The sequence below is a fragment of the Eschscholzia californica genome, unplaced genomic scaffold, assembly GCF_041429995.1.
Source record: "Eschscholzia californica isolate CP2 unplaced genomic scaffold, dmEscCali1.0.p SCAF_1, whole genome shotgun sequence".
Taxonomy (NCBI): Eukaryota; Viridiplantae; Streptophyta; class Magnoliopsida; order Ranunculales; family Papaveraceae; genus Eschscholzia; species Eschscholzia californica.
In genome coordinates this window covers 69642224-69661015 of record NW_028238198.1, presented here as the reverse complement: position 1 = coordinate 69661015, position 18792 = coordinate 69642224, and the positions used below count along the sequence as shown (strand labels likewise).

Here is an 18792-nt window from a genome sequence, read left to right as displayed (position 1 = left end):
CGTGAAACAATTTCTAGGGAAAATATTTGCGCACCAAACATTTCGTGTATATCTATCCTTCTACCCCCAAACCCTCGGTCTCTCTCTTTCACTCCTTTCATAGGTCGGTGCCGTCTCTCCTAGGGGTGAACATTCTGTATCCGAACCGACCAATCCAAACGGTTTTGGCCGGTTCGGGCACCGATCCAAAAGCATTATGGCTTGGCTCGGCTACTTAAAGCCCAAAACCGAAGGCTTCGGATCGGTGTATGGATGAGGCCCCTGGATAACCGAGAGACCGAACCGACCCGTTACCAAACAAATAAACAACCCAAAACCTAACCTACTTCCCAAATTTTTTCCCAAACAGGCAAACACTCGAAGTTCCACCATCATCTCTCGAAACAGACTACCATCTCTCGAAATCCACCGCCGGACGTTCGATCAAGCACTCGAAATCCACCACCGAACTCAAGCTACCATATCTCTTCCATTTGAAACAACCATCTCTAGTACTCTCTCTCTCTCTCTCTCTCTAGCTAAGGTAATGACTAATGAACCAAAATTTTTTGGGCGTTGGTAAGGGGAGCTGGAGATTGTTGTTGGGGAGCTGTAGTACAAAATCAATTTTTTGTACTACAGCTCCCTATACCAATTTGGTATTAGGAGCTATTTTTTTGGATCTGAAACTAAATAATGAAATATAGATTGATTAGAAAAAAACAATTATACCTCTCTTTCTTCTCCACAATCAAGTTATACAAGAACCATTACTGATAAGCAACTAGTTTATTGATTCTCACTCTCTTCTCTATTGAATACTAACGATTATTATGTCTCACGATATTTATAATGTTGCTTCTTTAATGGAGGAAGAACATATTTTCAATTGAACCAACAACCACCAACTCAATCAAACAGTGTTATTATAGATCAAGATCTACCTCAAGATGTAAGAAATTCTCAAGACAAATATTTTCGGTTAAATTTTATTTTTCTTTGCTCCTTCAACTTTAAAAATTTGCCCTAAAAGAGGCAGAACCGTTCGGTTCTTTCAGATATTACCCTGGGGAAATTTTTGAAACATTTCCCCCCAGCTAAGGGAAATTAGGCAAACAAAGGTGAAAACAGTAAGTTTTCTCCAGGGAACCACATATTCACGATATTTTCTTTAACAAATTTCCCCCCAGTTGAGGGAAATTAGACAAAAAAATGTGAAAAGAGCCTAGGGAACCACATATTCATGATTTCGTCATTGTAATAACAGAACCTCAAAAAATGAAAAAACTAGCTACATTACTAAAGTTTCTCCCCATTTCTGAAATTTGGTGAATAGTATGATTACATTAGAGATATAACATATCAATTCTCTTTACAAAATAGTCACAAAAAAGATTCATCAAACTATACTATTGCCAGTTTTACTCATAATCTTCATCCCCATCGCTTGAATCGCCGCCATCGATTGAATCACCCTCATCTTCTTCGTCTGAGACTTGATTTCCGTTTTCAGTAGAATCTTGATATATGCTTTCGAGGGTGTCTTGTATTTTCTTCCTCAATTTCGGACTTATCGGTTTGTTTGTGTCTCCGCCACCACAAGCTTTCATGTTATCTAAAAGTTTACCAATTCGCTTGTTCTGCAAAATACAAACATAAAAATTCTAAGTGCATAACATGTTGTAGTACTCTACATTTGTTTACAGTAGTTGATAAAAGATTTAGATTACCAAACGCCCAAGTACCAGAGCCAAATCAAAGAACATAGTACAAGTGATGAAGGTGAAGATAATCAAAGAACCTAGAAATTATACAGAAATTGCATGATAGAAGTTGTGATAAATTCCACACGAAAATCCTAGATAAAGTTTTGAAGCTAACACAACAATCTTAAGTATAACAAAAGGGAGAAAAGAAATAAGCAACTAATATCATCTTATGACAAATTCTCAGCAAAACCCTAGAAGTAAAACTCACTAAAATCCTAGATATAAAACTTAGAAAAACCCTAGAAATTAAAAGGGGAAAAACAACTCACAAGATTTTAATTGATGTCTTCTTCATTAGAGAAAATACTTGGATAGAATTAGCCGGGATTTTGTAGGTGATGACCGGAAAAGATTGAAGAGAAGTTGGACAGAGATTAGGAGAGACGATTTGAAGAGAGATAGAGTGAAAGAAGAAGGCATCGTTTTTTTCTTTTCTTTAATTCTGGTATATTTCGATATATTACACTTGAGTCCCTTAAATTGTGAATCTTAGAAGGTCTTTAAAATAAAAACTCAAAGCTTACATCTCCCTTTACTAATCTTGGCAGCTCCCCAACCATAATAGTTCCCCAACAACAATCCTTAGGTCCCCTTACCATTCGCCAATTTTTTCTTAGGGTTTGTTTTTTCTTAGGGTTTGTTTAATCTCAGGGTTTGTTTTTTCTTAGGGTTTGTTTAATCTTAGGGTTTGTTTTTTCTTTTTTGAAGTTCTTAGATGATGATTGGTTGTAGTTGATTACTAAATCTAGGGTTCATTTAAGTGTTTATTAGGGTTTTTTTTTCTTCTATTTCAGGTGATTAAACCTCTCTCTCTCTACAAAATCAGAAGGTAACACAACTCTCTCTCTCTAGATGATGATTAGTTGATTACTAAATCTAGGGTTCATTTAAATTCAGTTCAAGTTCAAGCTTATTCTCAAAATTGAGTAGTGAATATATTGAAAAGTTTATTCACTTAAATTGATTACCAAAATTTTCAGGATCACCAAACTTAAATTCAGTTCAAGGTTATTCTCACATGGGTTTCATCTAAAAACATCAACTAAAGCTATAACAAGGTGTGCTTTCTTCTCCTATTGTTTTTTTTTGTTTGAATTGATGATTTGGTATGAAGTATGATTCTCTGGGGTTTGATTCTTTTGTACATAGTAGGGTTTATAAGTAAATGATATAACAGTGAACAAGTTTCGGTACAACTTTAGTAAATCATATAGTGGGGTTTGTTTTATTTTACACTAAAATTTCAATATCTTCATAACCCTTGGTAAAGAACACAGTCCAAGAGAGAAGAAAAAATGAGTTTATAGAGAAAGATGAGAGGAAGTAATACTTTGATTGGTGTGATAAACTTTGTGACTTTCTTATTATCAATCCCAATATTATTATTAGGAGGTGGAATAGGTCAAGTAGCCAAGCAAATAACATAGATTGTATGAAATTTTTACAGTGGCCATTAATCATATTTGCTTTTGCTGTCACTGCTAAAGGTTCATTTAGAACTGTCATGAACAAAGCTTATCTTGTTAAATTAAAGGGTCCGTGGGGATATAGACCAAAAAAAAAAATCAAAAAAGGTTTAGGGTCCAATCTTGTGGAAACATGGATATTTAGTCCTTTTACTCTATGGACCAAAAAACCTTATAAATTCTATAGGATTTACGTTTGTGTCCCATAACCAATAAAGACGGAAAATAAATTGTTGCCTGCGCGAGGAGATTTTGTAACGGAAAGAATCCGTAATTTATGGGTTTTAAATAGGAAATTTCGATTTATACGTACCCAACTTTCTCTCTCTTCTTTATACCTTTCTGGTAAATCACAACTTTCTCTCTCTTCTTTTTACTTTTTAGGTAAATCAGGGTTTTTACCCAAGAAATCGAAACGGTGAAAAACCCTAAATCGAAAACGGAATCGCCATCATCGAAAGCTACGAATCTTGCTGTTTCATCAACCTTCATCATCTTTAAAAATTTCGGTTGAGATTTCCGGTTCAGGTGAAAAGGTAATGATGAAATCACTCGTCGTTTAGTTCGGTCGTTTGTTTTTTGAACCATCGTTACTGTCAGGTGAAAACCATTATAAATCCGGTTTTGCATGTTAGATTTTCATCATAAAGAAGTTAGTTTCATCGTTATGGTAAGATTTTTGATTCGATTGTTAGGGTTTTTTTACGTTCTGATCCTATTTTTGAAGTTGTAAGCTTAGTAGTACAACTTAAAATTTGTGATGAGTGTTATAAATTACACATACTGTTATGTCATAAAGAAGAGTCATTTTCATATCTGCCATTAAATTTTTGATTCTTTGATTTTTGGGGGCTAGGGTTAGTTATGTGTTTTGCCCGATTTTGGTGATTTATTGAGGGTTTTTGGTATGATTTCAAGTTGTTTGCTTTCATGATGTTACTAATCTTTATTCTCATCGTGTATAAATTTCATGAAATTTACTGTAAATTGATCTTCTAGGGTTCTATCTGAATGAGAACATTTTAATTTCGGTTGCAGGATAATTCAATGGCACCGAAGACAAAAATGACACCTAAAGCTACCAAGGATTCTACACCTCTCAGAAGAAGTCCATTAAAAAGGAAAGCAGCAGAGGAAGAAGTAGTACCTTCAAAGAAATCCAAAAACAAAGAAATCTCATCCAATTTAGAAGTTGAAGCTGTTAAAAAGACGAAAAATAAAACACTTTCTGTCAAAGAGGTATAATTTATGAGAAAGTTTTAATACTTTCAATCCATTATGTTATTTTATTGTAAATTATAGATAATTTACATGTAAGATTGTTAATTTTACATATAAATGTTTCAAATTTATGTAAAAGGTTGGAGCAAGTTCAACTACAAAGAAAGGGAAGGAAAAAGAGAACAATTGCCGTACTGTTGACATAGTGGGTGAAAAGAAGATAATACCAGAGGGTAAGACTGTCAATCCTTTCAGATACAGCTTGAGTAAACCAATCGAATTGATTACAAGCCACCGTCAGTACATGACGGAAGAGATGAAGGAAGAGATTGGAAAAACACCTTTCTCAAAGCTTTTTGATTCCATGGCAGAGGGTTTCATCCTTAGGGAAAACTATAATACTCGTCCAATAAATGCAATTCTAGATATTCTATGTCGATACAAAAAATCGACCAAGAAATTCGTTATTGGTGGGGTTGAGTTAGAGTTTAAACCAGAAGATGTATCCCTATTGCTTGGTATGCCAATGGAGGGTGCAGAATACGATGCTTTCCCAAAGTTTCATGAACAAGATCCCTTCAAGTGTTCCTTTTTAATGAAATATTTTGAAGAACCTATAAGAAAGTCAAGTAACAAGAACAAGGGGATTTCAAGTGCTTATGTTGCAATGGCACTACAGAGATGCATTAGAAACCAGGAACCAGCAATCGAATTTGTGAGTCTTCTAATCATGTTGTTAGCAGCCAACTTCCTATTTGCAACTTTGGCTGGTTTCACTGTTCTTCCAAGCATTTATAAGAACATAATGTCGAGAAGGGCTATCAATAGGGTGTCATGGCCAAGAGCCATACACTCTTACATGATGGAAACCATTGACAAACATGCTGAAGAACCAACAAAAGCATCTGGTTGTCTGTTACTTTTACCTGTAAGTATGCATAATTTACAAGATATATGTTAGAATTTATCCAGAAGATAACATACTTTATATATAATTATGTATATAATCGTTTTGTGATGTGGAATTATTAATTTTTCTTTTATAGTTCTGGGTATGCATGCACACATCACTTTATCCTAAGAATACTTTGAATGCAACAAAATATCCAAGGTTCTTGAGGTGGTCAGTTGATGATTTTAGTAATGGAATGGAGATCGATATTGCCGGACTTGAAGAAGATCAGGTATAATTTCTATAACATTATTTAATATTTATCATAAAGTATACATAATTTATAATAAACATTGATAAATGATACTACCTGATTCTGAATAAATCATGAAATATATGTTATTTATTATAATTTATGATTAAATTATGCTAAAATGCAGGTAATTGTTAGTGTTGAAGAATAAAATAGTGAAGAAGAGCATGGTTTGCTCAAATTTACTGAAAAGGTTGATATTGAATTAACCTATGATCAGAAAATTGATATGCTAGAGATGATTGAATCTCTAAAAAGTGGAATGAAGTCTAAAGATGTTGAAATAGAGATGTTGAAAAAAGAAAATGCTGAGTTGAAGGGTCAACTTAAAATGAAATAAAAAGTTAATGTGGAGGAATTTGAAGATCAAGGTAATGATGAAAATGATGAAAGTAATTTTGGTATTGAAAGTAATTTGGGAGATAAAGATGTAGGAAAAGAAGATGGAATGGAAGGTGGGTATGAATGTAGTGAAAAAGAAGAAGATAGAGATGGCGAGCAAAATGTTGTTGATGATGGTGGTAATCAACATGATAGTGAGAATAACTATGATGGTGGCAATAACTTTGGTGAGACATTCTAACTTTTGATTTTATAAGAAATTTGGGTATTACAATGCATACAGTATGCATAATTGCATTAAGTATTTATATATATATCTTAAATTATAGATACTTTAAACAACAATATGATTTGTTTATATGACTTGTTTCAATACAACACAAAAATTATGCATTATTTAACTTTAATGTTTTGTTTTTCATTGTACAGTATTTGATGAAAATGTACCATGCACAGCAATAGTCAAGTATCAAGCGGTGGAAGAAAGAGTTTATAGTAGCACACCAACATTTGATCTGGGTATTGATGATAATGAGCCAAGTGACTTTACTGGTGTGGCAGAAATTGCAAAATCTTACAAAGGAAAAGATGTACAAATAGATGAAGATGATGATTTTGTAGAGCCTTCACCAAAGACAGTAAAGAAGGCAAGGACAAAGTCAAAAGCATCAAAAGGTGTAGGATCGAAACAAGATGATGTTGTTAAAACACCTAAGCAAAATTCTCTTATCAAAAGAGTGAAGGAAGCCCCCAGGACAAGAAAGCATACTGAAAAGGCAGATCCAAAATTAATTGAAGGTAAGGTTACTAAGAAGCATGCTACAATGTCGAAAAAGGAGGTCGTGAATGTCGAGACTGGAGAAGATACTAAGGGGAAGAAAGCAGCATCAGATGATAATGAGCCACTGTGCAACTGGAAGAAGAGCAAAGTATGGAAACAAGTTAAAGATGATGAAAAGGGGCTGTTGGAAGAGTTTAGCAAAGAAGGAAAAAACACGTAATCTGATTATTTTACATATTAAATATGTTATATGTTGTTGAACAATGTTTATGTTGTTGAAGCATTAGTACTGTGTTTGTAATTGACATTTTGTGAGCTTTATCAAATATTATATTTTTGAGTTTTAATAATATTTCTATATTGACTAACAATAACACTAATGCAGAACACTTGTTTGGACAAATCAAATCATGAGTGAGATCAGAGGGAGACAGTTGGACCTACTAATGATGAATTGCGAGACAGATGCTCAGATCATAAATTGGTGGGCAAAACATTTATTTGATCAAGTAATGGTTGGAGCTGGACAAGTATTCATTCTTGGAGCAGAGTTATGGGTAAGTGTTCAGATAATTTATAATATCGTATGCATTTATATTTATAAAGTATGGATGAGATACATGATATTGCTTGTTCTGTTATATTATGAAATGCATAATTTATGATAAATTATAGATAATTTACCATACAACAACATTACTCTACTATTACATTACACATCTTGTTACATCTTTATGTGTAAAGATGTGTTCAGACACAAACTTTTAGATTATAGTCTGTAAATTATGGAGGATTTACATGAAAATTATCTTATTGTTTAATGTTTTATTTAATATTTATATGATAAAATGCAAACTTGGTATGAAAATTTTGAATGGTTATTGTACAGACAATGATAAAATGCAAGGCAACCAAAGCAAACATAAACGCACTATTCAAAGATCGGATTTTAAATGAGGTTGATAGAGGGCTGCTGTCGTATTTAGTTGCACCCATGTGTCATGCAATGATTACAGATGTAAGTAGGGGTATCCATTGGACGTTGCTTGTTTTTGATTATTATGATCAAACTTGGACACACTACAACTCGTTGTACTTCGACATCAAAATGCGTAAAGTTTGCGAAGAAAATGCTAAGAAGTATGCGCAGGAGATACTTGATGTGCTTCATGAAATACAATATGTTAGCCCTGAATATAAAAAGAAATGTAAGGAGTTAAAATCGCCGTATGATCATCAACAAGGAGAGTAGTAAGTAACAACCTTGTTAGATTATTTTACATATTACTATTATACATATTGATTAACAGATACTTATTTCATGGTTGCCAATTTTTAATAAATTTATGTATGATGTACAGTGCGGATTGTGGTCCATTTATTATGCTACATATGGAGTTGTTGTTCATGAAACATTTCAAATGGGGAGTATCTGAAGATTTTCTTAGTGATGATTGGACGGATTTAGCACAACGAAAGAGGGCGCAAGTGACGTACGAGCTTCTGAATGAAACGAAAGATCAGTGGAGAAAGAATTTATAATAGTTTAGATTTTCATTTTTTTGGAAGGTCTAGAATTTTTTGGTCGAATGTAATATCTAGAAGTATTTGAACACATAATCAATCTATTGACAGATTCTCTATCTGTTTTTATAAGTGTTTGGATTGTGATTTAAATTATAGTAATTTATGTTAGTTATAATCCAGATTCAGAAACTTATATGGTGTACTGATACAAATTCAGAAAGATTTCCACGGAATAATTTATCATGTATACTAAATTATTATAATTTATGGGATAAATTTTAATATTCATAAAAAATACTAACAACTTTCTCTTAAATTATGTATACTTTAAAGTAAATTGTGCACACATTTGAAAACAAAATAACACATTTATCATAAACATTGAAATTTTCAAAATTGTTTGGCATTAATAAGAACCGGAGATACATTGTTTATGCTGTAAGTGAAGAAATAACATCAAATATTAACCCTACATGTGGAGCGATTGTGGTAGGAAGGTTGCTTACACCTACCACATATCCTCAATTTCCTTGGAATGTTTCCTGAGCTCTCGATACGTACGGTTCTTGGCCTACCCGGTCTACGACGAATCAACGGTGGGAGTGTTTTTGATTCTTCATCAAATGAACGAGGCTCATCATAATTTGGAATTGGCATTATATGTTCCTGGTAAGTCTTAACATAAGACTCAGTTGTCCATATAGGATCATAAAAACAATCTTGTTGATCGTCATCCAACGTTTTTATGCACAACATAGCATGCTCACAAGGAACCATATCGACCTGCCACCTTCTACATGTACAAGTGAGATTTAGAAGATCAACACTATGTGATGGATCAGAATAAACCTCAAATATGAGTGGAGCAGCCTGTGCATAATTCCAAGTAGCTGCACTATCATGTTTAGATTTCAGAAGATCAGTGATGGTTGGACACAAGAACGTAGTCCACTTGTTGGACAATTCACGTGCTACATTCATCTTGTTCATTATATGTGTACGTATTGCATCCAACATTGCTGTAATTGGTAGTACACGAGCATATTTGATTTGATTATTAAAGGACTCCGATAGTTGAGAAGTTATTGCTGTGTACCTGTTTGAACAAAACAAAATAATATAGTTATATCATGATTTAAAAAATTCATAAAGGTGTTTACATTACAACTACTTTGTCCAAAGTAACAATGCTGTTTACAAAATTATACTAAATGTTTGATACAGTATGATTTCAACATCATAAATTATGAAAGATTTAGTAAGAATCATATGTGATTTTCACCAACATATTTTGTATAGTTATATTGATCAAACCTTGGGCCGGGGAAGAATGCATCTGCCCATGATGCAGGGTCTAAGGATTGAAAAAATGCAGCAACTTTGGAACCACCCATTTGTATCATCTGGTTAATAGTATTATTATACTCAGACTCGGGAATAGCTCTGGCTGCCTTGAAAATCAATGATTGAAAGAATTTAGATTTTCGAGCTCCATTAGCGAGTCTTAAATTGAGGTTGTTCCTCAGATGCCAAACACAAAAAGAATGGTTTGCTGTTGGGAATATTTTCTTAACACCGTTGATAATACCGTTGTGACGGTCTGAAATAAAAGTATATGTCTTCTCCATATCCACAGCATTGCGTAAATGACCCAAAAACCATTCCCAATTAATGTCATTCTCTGCGTCAACAACAGCATAAGCAAAGGGAAACAGACCTGGAATTACGAAATATGTTAGATAAATCCATAATACTGTAATCAAATATTACTCAATTACAACTAAAGCATAATTAATGTATATTGATTCCAAAAAGTTTGTTCTAAATTATGAAGGGAATTTCAAAATTATGAATAATGACATTAAAAGTATAAAAACTGAAGACATAATATATAATAATTTGAAAAAGAATTGGGAACTAACCATTGTTTCCATCCTTAGCAACAGCAGATAGAATGCAACCGTTGAAACGAGTTTTGCAGAAGGTTCCATCAACGTATATAACAGGTCTACAATATTTGAATCCAGCCATACAAGCATGTGGTGCTATAAAAATTCTTTGAAATCGACGACTAGCATCGTCGATTTCTAATTGGACTATGCTGTTTGGATTTGTCCGTGAAAAGGCATCAGCATACCATTTAAGTTTTGCATATGAATCTCCTTCCTGGCCAAATGCTTCGTTCATTGCAACTTTCTTCCCCTCATATGTGTAGTAATATGGAAGTTGAACGCCGTAGTCCTTCAAGAAATCCTTCTTCAAACTTTTAGTGGAACGATCTGGACTTCTCGAAACATCGTCAAGAATAAGTTTACCAACAAAAGAACTGTTGATTTTGGGTTTTTTGGTCTTCTTAATGAAATCAGCACAGTCATGTTTCATTTCCAAATCTTTCAAAATGAACATCGAATCGCAATTTAATGGTGCCAATCCATGAACTCTCCATTTGCAATCTTCCACAGGACACACAGCAGTAACACGCTTTGTATCATTTTTTAAGAATTTAAAATCATGTCCTGTGTTGATACTATATTGCCTAAGAGCATATCGAAACGATTTGGCACCACCGGGGAAGAGCTGTCCTACTTCTGTAAACATCTTATCCCAACCCTCTGATTTCAATTTAATTTGCTTAAGTTGATTTGTTGATTCTGCCTGGGAATCCATCTGTGATAACATGTTGTAAAAATTTTAAATACACAAAAATTTTGCATAAAAATATAATGCTGTATAATAAGTCATGCATACATTATAGTAAAGTATTCATAATTGATGGTAAAGAATCATTATGAATAAAAATTTTGTGAATATTTTTTGGTAAAAAAACGTACTCTGATTTAAGTTAAAGTATACATAATGTTGTATCTTCAAAATGTAATTTGTTATACAAAAAACATAGCATTCATTAATATCCTAGTAAAGAATATATAATTTAGTAGGACATTATGAAATGTAGTTTACAAGTTTAAAATGATTGAGATTCTGTTGGTAGCATTATTTACAATAAATCATGATACTTTATGATAAAGTGTAGGAGCTTATAATTCTGTTATTATGAACCGTACGGAAAACACACGATTCAATTATCCAGAAGGATTGAAAACCGGATCTGAACAAAAAGTAACAAATCTCATTGAGCTTAATCTAATTATATTGAGAGGATTGAATCTTTCTGCATTAAAAAGTTAAGTTAGATTCAGTAATGAAGAGTTAATTAATCAAACCAGCTACCATTGAATAGATCCTTAGAGAGAGAAAGAAAATCCTAGATTCATATCCATATGAAACAGAAACATTAAATAGAAGATTGTTTACCTGAGATTGGTTAGCTCTAATGATATCTTAACAATATCATTGCATTAATGGAAGTTGAAGATTGTAAATCAACATATTCATAATCTAAAACAAGATCAAAGAAAGTTGTAATCAGATGAATGTTATACCTGATTAAGAATGGTGATTATGATTGCTGCAACTCAAATGATTCTGTTTTAATGGAGGAATTACGTTCGAAAGAGATGAAGGGAGAGAGTGAGAAAGATGATACGATATCAGTTACAAAACTTGCTTATTATGATAAGATCACGATTGCTTAATATAAAACCTGATTGGAGAGAGAAACATTGAGATAAAAATGGAAAATATATTAACCGATTTTGTTTTTTAAACTGTTAAGATATTTGAGTAAGGCTAGACTGGGTATTATGAAAATATAATTGTTCTAGGGATTTGTAATTACTCTCTAGATTGAACCAAAAGGATTAGATATCTATTTCTAATAATATTTTGGTTTTTAAACCCTTTATGGGATTAGAGGGGACTAAATCTCCTATTAGGGCCAGTTTTTTGGACCATAGACCCAAAAATTCTAAATTAAATTGATTTGGAGTGTTTATGTCGGAAAATGAAAATTTGGTGTATTAAAATTGCAGCAGGTGTATGCCAGAAAATGGAAATTAGGGGTTTTTAAATTTACAACAGGTGGTTCGGTTATCCAACCGAACCAAACCGCTCATATAGTGTTCGGTTGGATAACCGAACCACAACCGGATTGGCTCGGCCATCATTTTTCAGAAACCGCTACTTCCGGTTCGGTCTTTGGATGGCCTGAAAATTTCGGTTATCCAACCGATGAACAGCCCTAGTCTCTCCCTCTAAAACCCTAAATCTCCCCAAGATACAGATTTTGCTCGACTACGAGCTTCAATCTTATTTATTCTCAATCTAACACTCTCTGACTTAAGATTCTGATTTTATTGGATTTAACCAAGGGCAGAACTACAAGTAGACTATCCCTGGCTATAGCCAGGGTTAGTTCCGTTATATTTTCAAGAGGGTAGGGTTAATTTCGTATTTTCAGCCAGGGGTTCAATTTTTTTTACTGAAAGGGAAAAAGCTTTTGAAGAAAAATAGACGAGAGAGAGAAGGAGCGGTGGTGACCTTGAGAGAGGAATTCGTTTATCCGAGAGAGGAGGAGCCCTGATCGAAGACGAAGCCTGTTCATCATCTCTCTCTAATCTCTAATTCTCTATCATCTCGTTCTTCCCTCTTACTTTATCACCTTCTCTAAAAATCACTAGGGTTTAAAGTTAAAATTCAAAGTGAAATTTAGGGTTCTTCATCTTCTCACTAATAAACAAAAACAAAATCAACTAATAGTACAAAGCTTTGTTATCTACCATCTAGGTAAGTGATATGTTTTCCCTCTTGTTTTTTATTCTCTCTAAAGCTTCTAATATTTCAATATCAATTTTTTTTGAGTAATTAGGTTATTGACTTTGATCTTAGGATTTCCTTTTTTTTTTTTTTTATTAAAAGTCCAAATACTTCTAAAATCCTTTTTTTTCTTAGGATTTATTATGCTTGGAAAACTTCCCAGCATATATGGTTATGGTTGTGGGGGTTTGAACTTTCTTAAAACTGGTTTGGGTTGAAATTAGTTTCAAAACTTAATGTCGTAGGTTTGAAGAGAATAAACTCATGGTGTTCATTGGCCCCTCTTTCGTTTTCTTTTTGGCTCTAATCTTGCTTTAACTGGTTGATTAATTCGGTGATTTTGATGTTTATGTGTGAACCCTTTTTGTCAATTTCAATTTAGCATAATTAAGTCTATTTGTTATACATTATGATGTTTAAATTACAATTTTGTGATTACATATACATTGCATAGTAATTTTAGGCTAGCCAGGTTTGTGTACAAATCCTCGCTCCGCCCTTGGTTTTAACAGGAGTTGATTTTCACTTTGAACAGCAAAAATGGTGATGAAGAAAGAGAGGAATGTTAATATGTCTGGGAAACCAAAACATTCATTGGATGTTAATCGTACTGATGGAAAGAAAGAAGCTCGGACCGCCGCCACTGTGCGGCGTCTCAAGATGTATAAGACCAGACCTAAACGTAATAGTAAAGGAAAGATTTTGAAGCATGACTTGCAGTCTCGTGAACTTCCTAATACTCGGATTCAACCTAATCGTCTTTGGTTCGGTATGCCCTAATTTTCTCTAATTATTTCATTCAATTAAATTTTTGAGACCGAGAAAATGAATATCTGATTGAAATTCGGTGATAAGTAGATCTAATAAGCTTATTCCTTGTCTGGTAATGTTATTAATCTTGAGTAGTAAATTAGATATGGCTTGGTTTTCCTGTTTAGAATTTTCAAGTTGGAACCTTTTATGAGTGTTGCCAAAAATCTGTAGATGGAGTAACTTTTCATTGATATAACTTTACTTGTTTGTTTAGGAAATACCCGTACTATAAATCAGAAAGAGCTCGAGTTTTTCCGTGAGGAAATTAATACCCGAGTTGCGAGTAACTATAATGTCTTATTGAAGCCGAGGAATATACCCTGGGCCCTATTGAATGATCATCAAAAGGTATCTATTAGCATGGTTTTTCCAGACTTGTAATATGGTGGTGGTATATATGCATATTATGTTTAAAATATTCATCTTCTAACTAATTCAAAATTTTCTTTGTTATCAAAAGCAAGCTAAAGCTCATCTTCTTGACACTGTACCATTTGGAGATGCATTTGGGTCCAAAAGCAAGAGGAAGCGTCCAAAGCATTGGGCTACTGATTATGAATCTCTGCTCAAGAAGGCTGATGTCTCTCAGGGTAAGGAATAATGTTTTTGATGTGTGATAATCCAATACTTCAAAGTGCAATTTAGTAGTGGCACATATTTACATTATAGACGAGACCAAGAAGTAGTAGGTTGCCTGCTTCTATGGACATGAAGAAAGACTGCTACAAACTGAAGAACTAACTTCGTTCGCTTAGTTTGAGATTGGCAGTTAATTTATACTTTTGGTTGCCTGATATTATAGATACCTACGAACAAAAATCCGCCGCCAATCCTATAGCGGAAGGGAGTGAAGGAGATGGTTTTAGGGACCTTGCAAGACATAATATGTTTGAGAAGGGGCAAAGCAAACGTATTTGGGGTGAGCTCTACAAAGTTGTAGATTCTTCAGATGTTATTGTGCAGGTGAGTTTTCCAAAAATCAGACCGTTTCTATAAATTTCCAGTTAGCATTTTGTTGAATTTTTCTATGTAATCACTTCCATCGACTTTCTTTGTTCATGTTTAGAATCTTAGTGGAGTTGAGCACCTAGCTTTTTGCCTCATAGGTTGATGATTTTTTCCGTATATTACCTAGTTTTTCCCTTCTGAAGACATACGCATAAAAATATAATACTTGATCAAATCTGTCAGTCGTTCATAATCTTGGTCTTTCCTAATTTACTATTGTTTTTACAGGTTTTGGATGCCAGGGACCCGCAGGGTACACGATGCTATCATTTAGAAAAACATTTGAAAGAGCACTGCACACACAAGCACATGGTGTTTTTGTTAAACAAGGTAGTTATCTATCATGTTGTATGAAATGGATAGTTATCGTATACTCACATCCTTCTTGTTAGGAGCTTCTCTTATGTTTTATCATTTCCTAGTGTGATCTGGTGCCTGCTTGGGCTACTAAAGGATGGCTTCGAGTTTTATCCAAGGACTATCCTACTTTGGCTTTTCATGCTAGCATAAATAAGTCTTTCGGCAAGGTAATGTGCTGAGTTCTTGTTTCTTGATTACAGCAAATCTAGCATGTTCTGATTATATTTGGAAGAGTTCACTTTATCTTTTTGTTTTTGGTTCTTGTTTAACAGGGATCTCTTCTCTCCGTACTGAGGCAATTTGCCCGCTTAAAAAGTGACAAGCAAGCAATATCTGTGGGATTTGTTGGGTATCCAAATGTTGGGAAGTCATCAGTCATCAACACCTTACGGACAAAAAATGTACTTCCCAGTTCCCACATAATTAAATATTCAAGATATCTGACTTTTATCAATTTAATTTGCAAGATTTCACTGTGCCTTGTATAATAAGAGAGAAGGTGACGGGTTCGAGGGCAATGCTTCCCTTGTCCTAAGGCCCCTTCAAGCATTCATATCCATCATTTTCAAGTGATAGGCAACGAGTTCTAGTTAATCGTCCCATCATATGCATTCATACCTAGTGGTCTATATTTTGCTGATGTGGACACCCTCCAGTATTTCTTTTCTTAGTTTTAACAGTAATTCAGCTAAGCATTTTGTTGGGGTCAGATATTGGCTAAGCCACTAGTCTCGCCAAATTACTACCAGCTAGTAGATTTGATGGGTAGATTCTATCCGAGTTTTTGGGACAATCCACTTCTAGAGTTCTAGTATGTTTAACTCTAGCTCATTCTGTAAGAGGCATGACGTTATATTTCTCAACTCCCATTGTCATGCCTCAACTAATAGAAAAAGAAGAAAAATGTAGCTCTCCATAAGCTGGTAAGAGAAAGCTAAGGCATTAATCAAGTTCACAGTACGAGCTTATTAGTGCTTTATTTTGAGTAATCGATGAGTTTATATGCCCAATAGTAATGACCTAGAGCTTCCTCGCGTTGATATTGGTGGCTCTTGTGGTCTTGGATGGCTATCTGTATTATGTGTATTGCACTTTATATTAATGATGCATAAGCCTTGTTTCCTAACTGATATATTTGGTTTTGCTTATTGTACTAGGTGTGCAAGGTTGCTCCAATTCCAGGAGAAACTAAAGTTTGGCAATACATCACACTTACGAAAAAGATATTCTTGATAGATTGCCCTGGAGTTGTGTACCATAGTAGTGACACTGAAACTGATATCGTCCTTAAGGGTGTTGTAAGTATTATTTCTATTGTTCAGTGATTTGCTATTTGTTTTGTCAGTTTTATCACTCGACAAAAATCTTACTAATTAGTCAATAGCCATGAGCCCTTCATATAGTGCACATATCACTATTTCAGTTGACATTTTTGCATTAGCAAAAGTTGTTACCTTGTTTACTTGCCTGTGTTAATATTCTTACATCTATCTCCAGTATAACCGCAACCGCCCTGAATCCAGTTTTATGGTGATCAGCTCGCTTTATAATCAATCGTTGGGCTATTAGGAATTTATGGTCAACTTGTCGATGACATGCGGAAAATACCTATCGAGTGTCAACTAATAGTTTACGTCGATCGACATGGATTAATCAGTTTTTATTTACGGTTACCCATTTTTGTTTATCTCAAATGTATGTTATCGAGTCATTATCATCCTTGTTGTAATGACCAGGTACGTGTTACAAACTTGCAAGATGCAACCGAGCACATAGGAGAGGTTCTCAAACGTGTGAAGAAGGAGCATCTAAAAAGAGCTTATAAGATTGAAGACTGGTATGATTTACTTGCTGGAATATCCAAGTTTTTAGTATAATTCAACATCTGGAAAGTGGTATTAAACTACATTGATACTTTTCAGGGTTGATGGAGAGGACTTCCTTATTCAACTCTGCCGATTAATGGGCAAACTTTTGAAGGTATATTTCTACTCTAATACTTCATTATCACATTAGATGATCTGATAAACTATTACGTGATCTGTATGCTTATTTATTTTACACCGTAGACAATTTTGGGTTAATGGTTTGTTGTTAATCCAGGGTGGTGAGCCGGACACGACTACTGTGGCAAAAATGGTCCTCCATGATTGGCAGAGAGGGAGGATACCATTTTTCGTCCCTCCACCAAAACAAGCAACTGCAGGCGATGAACCCTCCACATCGAAAGCTGATGAAGAAACTTTGGTTGATAATGATCGGGCATCAGCAGCTTTGAGGGCCATTGCAAATGTTATCTCATCCCAACAGCTAAAGCATGTTCCTGTTCAAAGAGATCTCTTTGACAAAACTGAGTTACAAGGATCTGATGATGAATCTGAGAAGGGATCTGAGAAGGGACCTGATGATGAATCCGAGGAGGGATCTGATCATGAATCTGAAAAGGTATCTGATCATGAACCTGAGAAGGAACCGGAGCCAGAATCCGTTGAGGACACTCAGCAGCAACCAGAGGCCCAGTAATAAATTATAAAATGTTTCTTATAACCCCAAAAATGCAGTTTTGGATGGAGATTTTCTATATCTAATTGGAGGATTTTGAGTAGTTTTTCTTTTTTTTGTGAAGACATGATCAATTTGTTCTTTAATCATTTCCCCGAAGTTAAAACTTTTGGTAGTATTAGCAGAAATGCAAACTCATTTAGTTACCAGTTTAATTTTCTAGTATCATGATTTGTATTATGTTAGGAGAAAATCATCCTACATCTCAAAACATTTTATTAACCAAAAATGATTGTTTGTGTTACCACCCGGCCTGAATCGTAGTTGCCCCAACGCGAGACCACCTGAATAGTAGTTGGAGTATGCAAGACTGCTTGAACAGTTGTTGGCGTACGAGACAGCCTGAAATGTAGATGGGTCATGGGGTATGTCATATGTGACCCATGTAATTGTGGTGTAAATAAAAAAGGTAAATATGAATCACACCCAAAATGTATTTTTTTTTTTGTTGAAAGTATCACTGAGATAATGTTCTATTTCGTGAGTCATTCATTCTATTGATACACCAAAATTTATTACAAAACTCTAATCGTACTTTACTGATTCTTCAGTTGATATGTTGTGCGATCTAAAATATTTATATAGTTTGTATTATGGAAAGTTCGTGATGTTCGTAATATTTTCATCTTTTACAAATATAAAAGCAAGTCGTACATACTATATAATGTTGTGTTCCGCATAATTAATTTCCACGTGCAAGAGAAGGCACGTACAATTTTTTTTCGTGTAAATTATCCACTTGTCATCCAACTTGGTAATAGGAGTCATGTGACCAGTTAATTTAATAAGTCAACCGTGCCACACTAATTTCATATTTTGAGTAATACTATTGTTTATTGTTTCAGAGATTTTTGTTTTAATCCAAGTCCAAAAAATTTGTTCAACAAAAAAAAAAGTCTAAAAAATTCCTAAAATAAAATATAGTTGGATATTTGAAGTCTACAAAAAGGGTTTGATATTGATCTAATTCTTCTGATAAGAAATAAACTCCACAACTTAGATAAGTAAGCAACTCCTTATCAGAAGTCTAAGCAACTTCTTTA

The 18792-nt window shown here is 34.1% G+C and overlaps 3 protein-coding genes across 6 annotated transcripts; 2 read left to right on the top strand and 1 right to left on the bottom strand.

Annotated features, from left to right (window-relative positions):
* Positions 1 to 294: 294 nt before the first annotated feature.
* LOC147568672 (nuclear/nucleolar GTPase 2-like) lies at positions 295 to 17904 on the top strand. Of its 4 annotated transcripts, none has more exons than XM_086655076.1 (14): positions 295 to 523; positions 2543 to 2577; positions 2729 to 2806; positions 13542 to 13775; positions 14034 to 14167; positions 14280 to 14409; positions 14622 to 14782; positions 15056 to 15157; positions 15250 to 15354; positions 15460 to 15588; positions 16345 to 16485; positions 16924 to 17024; positions 17110 to 17167; positions 17291 to 17904. In XM_086655076.1, the coding sequence occupies exons 4-14, from the start codon at positions 13547 to 13549 to the stop codon at positions 17708 to 17710; spliced, it is 1710 nt and encodes a 569-aa protein (XP_086511202.1). In that variant the 5' UTR covers positions 295 to 523; positions 2543 to 2577; positions 2729 to 2806; positions 13542 to 13546; the 3' UTR covers positions 17711 to 17904. The 4 variants fall into 4 exon arrangements, with proteins under 4 accessions (XP_086511202.1, XP_086511201.1, XP_086511200.1 ...); XM_086655075.1 differs by having other exon boundaries at positions 13519 to 13775; XM_086655074.1 differs by lacking the exons at positions 295 to 523; positions 2543 to 2577; positions 2729 to 2806 and adding an exon at positions 12479 to 12976.
* On the top strand, positions 3597 to 6118 carry LOC147568674 (uncharacterized). Its single transcript, XM_086671316.1, has 5 exons — positions 3597 to 3750; positions 4253 to 4453; positions 4575 to 5363; positions 5482 to 5619; positions 5768 to 6118. The coding sequence occupies exons 2-5, from the start codon at positions 4262 to 4264 to the stop codon at positions 5789 to 5791; spliced, it is 1143 nt and encodes a 380-aa protein (XP_086527442.1). The 5' UTR covers positions 3597 to 3750; positions 4253 to 4261; the 3' UTR covers positions 5792 to 6118.
* LOC147568673 (uncharacterized) lies at positions 10208 to 10957 on the bottom strand. The gene is made up of 2 exons (XM_086660648.1): positions 10877 to 10957; positions 10208 to 10639 (listed from the first exon to the last, which is right to left on the bottom strand). The coding sequence occupies exons 1-2, from the start codon at positions 10955 to 10957 to the stop codon at positions 10208 to 10210; spliced, it is 513 nt and encodes a 170-aa protein (XP_086516774.1).
* Positions 17905 to 18792: the final 888 nt, after the last annotated feature.

Bases quoted from the DNA above. Each gene is read 5' to 3' on its own strand.
- LOC147568673 (XM_086660648.1), bottom strand. From the start codon at position 10,957: ATGGATTCCCAGGCAGAATCAACAAATCAACTTAAGCAAATTAAATTG. The intron at 10,640-10,876 runs GTAGGACAGCTC...TTCATTAAGAAG, and splicing joins GGGATAAGATGTTTACAGAA to ACCAAAAAACCCAAAATCAA.
- LOC147568672 (XM_086655076.1), top strand. From the start codon at position 13,547: ATGGTGATGAAGAAAGAGAGGAATGTTAATATGTCTGGGAAACCAAAA. The intron at 14,410-14,621 runs GTAAGGAATAAT...CTGATATTATAG, and splicing joins GAAGGCTGATGTCTCTCAGG to ATACCTACGAACAAAAATCC. The intron at 17,168-17,290 runs GTATATTTCTAC...TTGTTAATCCAG, and splicing joins TAATGGGCAAACTTTTGAAG to GGTGGTGAGCCGGACACGAC.
- LOC147568674 (XM_086671316.1), top strand. From the start codon at position 4,262: ATGGCACCGAAGACAAAAATGACACCTAAAGCTACCAAGGATTCTACA. The intron at 5,364-5,481 runs GTAAGTATGCAT...TTTCTTTTATAG, and splicing joins GTTGTCTGTTACTTTTACCT to TTCTGGGTATGCATGCACAC. The intron at 5,620-5,767 runs GTATAATTTCTA...GCTAAAATGCAG, and splicing joins CCGGACTTGAAGAAGATCAG to GTAATTGTTAGTGTTGAAGA.